The sequence below is a fragment of the Poeciliopsis prolifica genome, unplaced genomic scaffold (genome assembly GCF_027474105.1).
Source record: "Poeciliopsis prolifica strain line A6 unplaced genomic scaffold, Auburn_PproV2 SCAFFOLD044, whole genome shotgun sequence".
NCBI lineage: Eukaryota > Metazoa > Chordata > Actinopteri > Cyprinodontiformes > Poeciliidae > Poeciliopsis > Poeciliopsis prolifica.
Genome location: NW_026562419.1, coordinates 4,266,948 through 4,277,360, shown reverse-complemented (window position 1 = coordinate 4,277,360; position 10,413 = coordinate 4,266,948). Strand labels below are relative to the sequence as shown.

At 42.3% G+C, this 10,413-nt stretch overlaps 1 protein-coding gene across 2 annotated transcripts; it reads left to right on the top strand.

Moving 5' to 3' along the window:
- The first annotated feature begins 298 nt into the window (after positions 1-298).
- Positions 299-10,266, top strand: LOC129376608 (C-type natriuretic peptide 2-like). Of its 2 annotated transcripts, none has more exons than XM_055056200.1 (3): positions 299-377; positions 6,662-6,775; positions 9,861-10,266. In XM_055056200.1, exons 2-3 carry the CDS (start codon positions 6,692-6,694, stop codon positions 10,137-10,139), a joined length of 363 nt encoding a protein of 120 aa, XP_054912175.1. In that variant the 5' UTR covers positions 299-377; positions 6,662-6,691; the 3' UTR covers positions 10,140-10,266. The 2 variants fall into 2 exon arrangements, with proteins under 2 accessions (XP_054912175.1, XP_054912176.1); XM_055056201.1 differs by lacking the exon at positions 299-377 and adding an exon at positions 1,740-1,795.
- Positions 10,267-10,413: the final 147 nt, after the last annotated feature.

The following is a 10,413-nucleotide window of genomic DNA, read 5'->3' as shown; positions in this document are numbered from 1 at the left end:
AGTCGGCCCAAAATGGTTCTGACCCGGCACAGATGGTTCTGGACCTTCATGGACATGGATTCGTCTCTGTGTCTCTGACTGGACCCGTCACTGACCCGGCGTGTGTGTGTGAGAGAGAGAGACAGCGTTGCCGGGCCGACGCCATGAAGGCCTGGGCGACCCAAACAATGTGTGACATCACAGCGACATCACGGCGCCGAGTCGTATAAAAACAGAACTCTGAGGTTGTTCTGCAGACCCGGCCGGGCTTCAGAATCAGAACCAGAACCAGAATCAGAACCAGAATCAGAACCAGAATCAGAACCAGAATCAGAACCAGGATCAGGATCTGCCTCTTTGGACCCGACCGCCAGCAGAACCTTCTGGACCTGCAGGAAGTAAGTTCTCTGAACCCAAAATGTAAATTGTAACAATAATAAAATCTGAAGTTTGATCCAGTTTTGTGATTTAATAATAAAAAGAGAAAAAATGAATTGAACTATAAAAACTAATTTTAGTCTTTAATGAACAAAAACTGATATAATCGGGTTTATGATGTCATCATAGTTAATAAATTATAATAACTTCTGCAGTGAATCTTGCAGTGATGTGGAATAAAACTGATGGTTTGTCATTTCTAAATAATAGAATTGAACACATAATTATTAATAATTAGTTTAAATAATTTTACCTGTTATGTTAATGAGATGTAATTAAATAAAGCATTGTGGTTTTTTCTAAACCTTTAATATTTTTCATCAGTAAAACTAAATATTTTCTGGCTCCACAATGAAATGAATTCAGGATCATTTGTTAGTAAAGATTCTCCAGGAGTCACGTGATGCAGCCTCTGCAGGCGGACGTGTCGGTCAGCTCCTGGTAGTCTTCAGCGGCAATGGTTTTACACTAGCAGCTATTTTGCTCCAGTTATAGAATTTATTATTGAAACAGTGGAATACTTGAACCTGACTAATTAGTACCGAAACTTAGATTGTTTTTGGAAGTTTTTCACTGGCTTAAGAGAGAGGCCTCTGACGCGGGAAGATGGCGGCGGATCAAGACAAACCAACATTGAAATCCCTGATGAAGGCTATCCGTGAATCAAAAGAAGAGCTCACTGGGCATATAAATCAAAAAACAGATTATATCCAACAATCGCTAACAAAAATAGAACAGTCATTGTCAACGCTGGTGAACAGGTGCAGGAAATGGAGACCAGAGTTGGAGCTAACGAAGACAACCTAGCTGATATCTGATACTCAAAATGGAGAAGGAAATAACTTTCCTGAAAGAAAAAGCGGATGACTTGGAAAACCGGAGCAGGAGATCAAATATCAAAATTATAAACATCCCAGAAAGATCCGAAGGTACTGACATGGTGGGTTACAGGGAACGGCTAATCCCGCGGCTTCTCGGGGAGGAACACTTCCCAACCCCGGTTACCATCGAGAGGGCACACCGCCTGGGGAGAGCGACCGACCGGACCAGACCTATCCTGGTTAAGTTTCTGAACTTCAGGGATAAAGACAAAGTGCTCCGCGCGGCCAGGGACAAGGGGACAGTGCTGTTGGATAATAATCGAGTCTCATTTTACCCGGATTACAGCATCGAGGTGCAACGCAAAATGCTCGCTTTCAGCGAGGTGAAGAAAAAACTACGAGAGAAAAATATTGAATACGCCGCCGCTACCCTGCCAAGCTGAGGATCAGACATGGAGGAGGATTTAAGCTTTTTTCAGCCCCATCAGAGGTGGAGACCTTCCTGACCTCTGTTCAGGACGAAGGATAGATCATAACAGGCACCATGACTATTAACGGTAAAACAACATTACATAAAAACCCCATAATTTCTGACTTTTCTTCAAATGTTAATCCATCTCGTGTAGCAGTGGGTGCACCTCGGCCTATTAAATTATAGGTGAGTTAAGTAGATTTTGTTAAATATAGTTAATTTTGGTTCCTGAGCGTTTTCTTCTGGAGCAATCATGTTCTTTTTTGGAAAAATTGTTTTCTGCCGAAGATACTACAAATGTATAGAAGCGGAGTTATCCCACAGTTTGTTTTTGTTTTTTTTTTTGGGTTAATGGGGGTTAAAGTGTGGGTTTTCTCTTTTTATTCATTTCTTTTGGGGTTTAGGGGACACTCTCTCTATGGCGTTTACCACGTTAATGTTGAAAACTGTAAGCTCATGGTAAAAGATCAGAGATCTCTTTATTTTGTCCAAGTTATGTACATCCCATGTTACCTATTCAGAATATTTTCTTTATATTACTTAAAATGAATAAGACAGGACTACTAAATTGTGTTTCGTTAAATGTTAGAGGGATTAACAATCCTATTAAAAGGAAGAAAGTCCTAACATACTTTAAGAAACTAAGCACAGACGTTGCCTTTATCCAAGAGACCCATCTTACTGATATAGAACATTTAAAGTTGCGCAGGGATTGGGTTGGTCAGGTATTTTATTCCTCTTTTTCATCTAAAGCTAGAGGTGTAGCCTTACTTATCAATAAAAATCTCAGATTTCGATTAAATCATATGGATAATGACAGATCTGGCAGATTAATTTTAGTAGATTGTGTCATAAATACAAATAGGGTAATACTTGTATCCTTATATGGCCCAAACTTTGACAATCCAGAATTTTTTAACGATTTAATTCTAAAACTGGCAGCGATTGAAGCGCCATGTCTTCTGGGCGGGGACTATAACCTGGTTCTAAATCCATCAATGGATCGCTCCTCTCCTAAACGTGTTACACTATCCAGATCTGCGGTGGTTCTGACCCAGAGCATGAAAGAATCAGGATTGGGGGACGTATGGCGCTTACATAATCCTACCGGTAAAGATTATCATACTATTCCAACGTCCACAACACTTATTCAAGAATTGACATGTTTTTGATCTCACACCCACTTTTGTCACAAATTAAATCCTGTTCTTACTTAGCTGCTACGATTTCAGACCATAATCCCATACAAATGAAGCTAGAACTACACCAACCAGTTTTCTCTTCTCCTAGATGGAAATTTAGAGAATATCTTCTTAGAGACCCTGAATTTGTCACTTTTATGAATACCAAAATTGATATATATGTGGAAGTAAATTTAAATACCTCCTCACATTCAAATATATGGGAAGCGCTCAAGGCTTATATGAGAGGGCACATTATTTCATATGTCTCATATAAAAACAAACAAAAAAGGGAGCAGCTTTCTCAATTAGAAAAAGATATAAGGAGTTTAGAGATTGATCATTCAAGAACAAAGCGCCCAGAATTACTTAATGTTTTAAAACAAAAACGGATTTTATATGACAACCTGTGTACAAGTAAAGCTGAGGCAGCAATGGCTAGAACAAGATATCATTACTACGAATTCGGCAATAAAACAAGCAAACTCCTGGCGTGGCAAATAAAAAACGAGGATAGTGAAAGATATATTCAGAGTATTAACACAGATGATAGTAGACATTTAGAAAATACAAAAGACATTAATTCGGAATTTAAAAAATATTACCAATTGTTATATAAATCTGAGCTTCACAAAGACAGTGTAGATATAAAACAATTTTTGAATCATTTACATTTACCCCAGATTAATACAGCTGACAAAGACATACTAGATGGGGAAGTAAGTGAGGAGGAAGTTCACCTTGCTGTTAAATCATTACAAAATAATAAAGCCCCAGGACCAGACGGCTTTCCAATTGAATTTTTTAAAACCTTTTCAAACAAATTATTAACTCCCCTTACAAATATGATCAAGGAGGCATTCCAAAAGACAGCACTTCCTCAATCGTTAGAACTTGCAACAATAACATTACTTCCCAAACCTGGAAAAGACGTACAAAAGTGCAGCAACTATAGACCTCTGAGCCTTCTCAATTCTGACTATAAAATCTTGTCTAAAATAATAGCGTCTCGACTGGAGAAAATAATCCCAAAAATTATCCATGCAGATCAAACAGGTTTTGTTAAGAATCGACAGGAGCAGACAATATCCGGAGGTTACTTCATGTTATTGATATCACTAAAAGACAGAGACACCCCCTGGTGATTCTCTCTATGGATGCTGAGAAGGCGTTCGACAGAATTGAACCTGATTTTCTTTTTGAGACCATGAGAACCATGAATTTTGGTAAAACCTTTATTGGATACGTGAGAACACTCTTTAATGGCCCTAGATCACAGATTCTGACTAATGGGGTTCTGTCGGATGCCTTCTCGCTCTTTCGCGGCTGTAGACAGGGCTGCCCAAGCTCTCCTAGCTTGTTTTCTATTGCTATAGAACCATTAGCGATAGCTATCCGATCTGATTTATCTATTACAGGTATAAAAATAGGTACAGAAGAACATAAAATTGCACTATATGCGGATGATTTGTTAGTATTTATATCTCAACCGTCTAAATCCTTACCATCTTTACTGACATGCCTGGAGACATACAGTGCAGTTTCCAGCTACAAAATCAATTCCTCCAAGAGTGAAGCGTTTCCACTTAATATGACAGAACAGGAGACACAACTACTGCCTGGCTCATTTAAATGGAGTATGGATGGTTTTACATACCTTGGCATTAATATTAGTTCTTCGCATGACCAAATTTACAGAAGGAATTACATCTCATTATTTAATAAAACCAAAGCAGAACTGGAACGATGGATAGATCTCCCATTATCCTTGATTGGTAGAGTTAACTCAATTAAAATGTCTATTACCTAAATTTATTTATTTATTCCAATGTATCCCCCTAAAAGTCCCAATGACATTTTTCAAAGATTTGGATAAAGCAATATCTCTATTTTTATGGCGAAAGAAGGTCCCAAGAGTTAAGCTTCTTACTTTACAAGCTCCCTATGCTAAAGGAGGATTAAATCTTCCAAATTTTAGAGTGTATTATCTGGCTTCCCAGTTCCGTACTCTATGGATGTGGACCCATTCAAATGGTAACAATGTAAGGTGGGTCTCAATAGAACAACAAGAATTGAAATCCAGATCATTGTCAATCATCCCTTTCTTGAGCTCAAAAAAGCAACTGTCTACAATTACATCAAATCCTTTAATCTTAGCTACCCACAATGCATGGTTACAGCTACATACCTTCTTGCACCTAAACATACAATTACTGGTTAACACTCCACTTAAAGATAACCCCAGCATTCCCCAACCTATAGCGGATGGTATATTACAAACATGGGTCAGAAAAGGCATTAGATCAGTCGGTGATCTTTATACCAATGATGTCTTTGCCAGCTTCGATCAATTATCTGAATCCTATGACTTGCATAGACACAGTTTATTCAAATATTTGCAGATCAGACACTGGATTAAGAGTCAATCATTAGAAATATTTCCAGATAAACCAGAGGAAACTCTGCTTGAATCATGTTTACTGGATCCAAAACGTATTACTACAAAAGGGCTTATTTCTTGTGTTTATAGAATGGTTCTTGCCTCATCACCAACTTATAACAAATACTCGACAAAATCGAAATGGGAATCTGACTTAAACTGCAACTATGATGATAAAAACTGGAGTGGATTACTAAACTCATCTCAAACAGTATTAATATCAACAAAACACAGGCAAATTCAATTTAACATTTTACATCGTACATATTATACTCCATATAGGTTGAATAAACTGAATGCCAATATCACTAACAGATGTCATAGGTGTAAGACGTCTGTAGGCGATCTTCTTCATATGCTCTGGAATTGTGTACACTTGCAAACCTACTGGAATAATGTAATACTGATAACATCAACAGTTTGTGGGCTTCCTTTAGATCCTGACCCCAGGATTTGGATACTTGGAGATATTAGGTCCTTGAAATTGAATTTTTGCAAGAAATACTTTGTTTTGTTAACGTCATCCGCAGCAAAAAAATGTATACTTAAAATTGGAAAACTATGGAGCCTCCAAACAAGAAGCATTGGATCAACGAACTGTTGTCATACTGCACTCCTGAAAACATTCTCCACTCCATACGTGGGACATTGGCGAAGTTTGACCAGATATGGACTCCCTTCCTGGACATCCTAACTAGATTGGACCTGAGAGACTGATCTGTATTGATTTTTACTGTCTTGTTTCAATCTTTTCTAATATTTTTCTTGTATTCTTTTCTTTTAACTCTGGCCTTTCAAAAAATGAGTAGTGCCAAATGTAATACTGCTATATGTGTTGCTACATGGAGAGAGTGGGGGGTGGAGGTGGTGGGTTTTATCTTTAGAGGGGGGAAAAAGATAAGAAAAAATGTTGTACATGAGATGTGGATTTTGTTGGATATGCATCCTGAATAAATATATATATACAAAAAAAAAAAAGATTCTCCAGGAAATATTAATTGATTCATTTCAAACTGAAAATATAATTAATCTGAATTGTTTTCCTGATCTGGAAGGCTGACAGGAAGTAGAGGAGCATCACTTCCTGTTCAGGATGTCAGTGAAACTGGAGCCATGTTTAAAGACTGGTGGAGTTTTTCTGTCTCAGTATTAATATTATATTAATATTAATTATTAATATTAATCTCCAGTTTCGCTGAATGTTTGTGACGAATTAAAATGTTTATTTTAAATTCATAATAAATAACTCAGAAAGTTTCTTTAATAATCTAATAAAAACTCATCCAGTTTCTGTTTTTGATAACAAACAGAAAAATATTTTATTTTTCAGGTTTTAATTCAGTTTTGTCTGTAAACCAAGATGGCCGCCGTCTCTGCTCTGGTGGGCCTCCTGCTCCTGGTTTCCGTGGAAACGGGGCCTTCACCTCTGAACCAGCAGCAGCAGGTGAGTCCTACATCCTGTCTCCTACATCCTGTCTCCTTCATCCTGTCTCCTTCATCCTGTGTCCTTCATCCTGTGTCCTTCATCCTGTCTCCTTCATCCTGTCTCCTACATCCTGTCTCCTTCATCCTGTCTCCTACATCCTGTGTCCTACATCCTGTCTCCTTCATCCTGTCTCCTTCATCCTGTGTCCTTCATCCTGTGTCCTTCATCCTGTCTCCTTCATCCTGTCTCCTACATCCTGTCTCCTACATCCTGTCTCCTACATCCTGTCTCCTACATCCTGTGTCCTTCATCCTGTCTCCTTCATCCTGTCTCCTACATCCTGTCTCCTTCATTCTGTCTCCTTCATCCTGTGTCCTACATCCTGTCTCCTTCATCCTGTGTCCTACATCATGTGTCCTTCATCCTGTCTCCTACATCCTGTCTCCTTCATCCTGTGTCCTTCATCCTGTCTCCTTCATCCTGTCTCCTACATCCTGTCTCCTTCATCCTGTCTCCTACATCCTGTGTCCTTCATCCTGTCTCCTACATCCTGTGTCCTACATCCTGTGTCCTTCATCCTGTCTCCTACATCCTGTGTCCTTCATCCTGTCTCCTACATCCTGTCTCCTTCATCCTGTCTCCTTCATCCTGTCTCCTACATCCTGTCTCCTACATCCTGTGTCCTTCATCCTGTCTCCTACATCCTGTGTCCTACATCCTGTCTCCTACATCCTGTCTCCTTCATCCTGTGTCCTACATCCTGTCTCCTTCATCCTGTCTCCTTCATCCTGTGTCCTACATCCTGTCTTCTACATCCTGTCTCCTACATCCTGTCCTACATCCTGTGTCCTTCATCCTGTCTCCTACATCCTGTCTCCTTCATCCTGTCTCCTTCATCCTGTGTCCTTCATCCTGTCTCCTTCATCCTGTCTCTTCCTCCTGTCTCCTTCATCCTGTCTCCTTCATCCTGTGTCCTACATCCTGTGTCTTTCAATCCTGTCTCCTCATCCTGTCTCCTTCATCCTGTCTCCTTCCTCCTGTCTCCTTCATCCTGTCTCCTTCATCCTGTCTCCTTCATCCTGTGTCCTACATCCTGTCTCCTTCATCCTGTCTCCTACATCCTGTGTCCTTCATCCTGTCTCCTACATCCTGTGTCTTTCATCCTGTCTCCTTCATCCTGTCTCCTTCCTCCTGTCTCCTTCATCCTGTGTCCTTCATCCTGTCTCTCATCCTGTGTCCTAAATCCTGTGTCTTTCATCCTGTCTCCTACATCCTGTGTCCTTCATCCTGTCTCCTTCATCCTGTCTCCTTCATCCTGTTTCCTACATCCTGTCTCCTTCATCCTGTCTCCTTCATCCTGTGTCCTTCATCCTGTCTCCTACATCCTGTGTCTTTCATCCTGTGTCCTTCATCCTGTCTCCTTCATCCTGTCTCCTACATCCTGTGTCTTTCATCCTGTGTCCTTCATCCTGTCTCCTACATCCTGTGTCTTTCATCCTGTGTCCTTCATCCTGTCTCCTTCATCCTGTCTCCTACATCCTGTGTCTTTCATCCTGTCTCCTTCATCCTGTCTCCTTCATCCTGTCTCCTTCATCCTGTCTCCTTCATCCTGTCTCCTTCATCCTGTCTCCTACATCCTGTGTCTTTCATCCTGTCTCCTTCATCCTGTGTCCTTCATCCTGTCTCCTTCATCCTGTCTCCTTCATCCTGTCTCCTTCATCCTGTCTCCTTCATCCTGTCTCCTTCATCCTGTCTCCTTCATCCTGTGTCCTACATCCTGTGTCTTTCATCCTGTCTCCTACATCCTGTGTCTTTCATCCTGTGTCCTTCATCCTGTCTCCTTCATCCTGTGTCCTTCATCCTGTCTCCTACATCCTGTGTCCTTCATCCTGTCTCCTTCATCCTGTCTCCTACATCCTGTGTCTTTCATCCTGTGTCCTTCATCCTGTCTCCTTCATCCTGTGTCCTTCATCCTGTCTCCTACATCCTGTGTCTTTCATCCTGTGTCCTTCATCCTGTCTCCTTCATCCTGTCTCCTACATCCTGTGTCCTACATCCTGTCTCCTTCATCCTGTCTCCTTCATCCTGTCTCCTACATCCTGTGTCTTTCATCCTGTCTCCTTCATCTGTGTCCTTCATCCTGTCTCCTTCATCCTGTCTCCTTCATCCTGTCTCCTTCATCCTGTCTCCTTCATCCTGTGTCTAATCCTGTGTCTTTCATCCTGTCTCCTTCATCCTGTGTCCTTCATCCTGTCTCCTTCATCCTGTCTCCTTCATCCTGTCTCCTTCTTCCTGTCTCCTTCATCCTGTCTCCTTCATCCTGTCTCCTTCATCCTGTCTCCTTCATCTGTCTCCTACCGTCCTGTGTCCTTCATCCGTGTCCTTCATCCTGTCTCCTACATCCTGTGTCTTTCATCCTGTGTCCTTCATCTGTCTCCTTCATCCTGTCTCCTACATCCTGTGTCTTCATCCTGTGTCCTACATCCTGTGTCTTCATCCTGTGTCCTACATCCTGTGTCCTTCATCCTGTGTCCTTCATCCTGTCTCCTTCATCCTGTCTCCTACATCCTGTGTCTTTCATCCTGTGTCCTTCATCCTGTCTCCTACATCCTGTGTCTTTCATCCTGTCTCCTTCATCCTGTGTCCTACATCCTGTCTCCTACATCCTGTGTCCTACATCCTGTCTCCTACATCCTGTGTCTTTCATCCTGTGTCCTTCATCCTGTCTCCTTCATCCTGTCTCCTACATCCTGTGTCCTTCATCCTGTGTCCTACATCCTGTGTCTTTCATCCTGTGTCCTACATCCTGTGTCCTTCATCCTGTCTCCTTCATCCTGTCTCCTACATCCTGTGTCTTTCATCCTGTGTCTACATCCTGTCTCCTACATCCTGTGTCTTTCATCCTGTCTCCTACATCCTGTCTCCTTCATCCTGTCTCCTACATCCTGTGTCCTTCATCCTGTCTCCTTCATCCTGTGTCCTACATCCTGTCTCCTACATCCTGTGTCCTACATCCTGTCTCCTTCATCCTGTCTCCTTCATCTTGTCTCTGCCAGCCGATTGGTCGGTCAGGTCATGTGACTGACGTTACCTGTGTGTCCAGGTGTTTCTCTCTCTGTTCGGCTCTCGCCTCGCCTCCCTCATTGAGGCCACGCCCTCACCTGATGACATCACAGATGGCTCCGCCTCCTCGCCACTGCTGCTGAGTCGCCACGGTAACGTGAGCGGATCAGCCAGCAGACAGGAAGTGGTTCCCCGCCTCTTCCTGGACTTCCTGCGGCGTCGGGCGAAGACGAGGAGGCGGAGCCACACGGCGGGAGGAAGAGGATGCTTCGGGATGAAGCTGGACCGCATCGGCTCCATCAGCGGCCTGGGCTGCTAGAGACGGTCACCGTGGAAACGCCGCTGCTTCTCACAGCTGAAGACGACCCTGCATGACCTCTGACCTCCAGGCGGAGATTTCATGCTGGACGATACTAACCAGAGCTGGCTGAGCTCAGGACGATGCTAACGCATCGTCGGCCCGCCGGCTGCCTGCAGCCAGCAGAGACGTGTGTGTGACCTGCAGGTGTGTGTAGGTGTGTGTAGGTGTGTGTGTGACGAAGTATTAAACTGAACCTGATCTCTGCCTCATGATACCATCTGTTCAGTTCTGT

Bases quoted from the DNA above. Each gene is read 5' to 3' on its own strand.
- LOC129376608 (XM_055056200.1), top strand. From the start codon at position 6,692: ATGGCCGCCGTCTCTGCTCTGGTGGGCCTCCTGCTCCTGGTTTCCGTG. The intron at 6,776-9,860 runs GTGAGTCCTACA...CTGTGTGTCCAG, and splicing joins CTCTGAACCAGCAGCAGCAG to GTGTTTCTCTCTCTGTTCGG.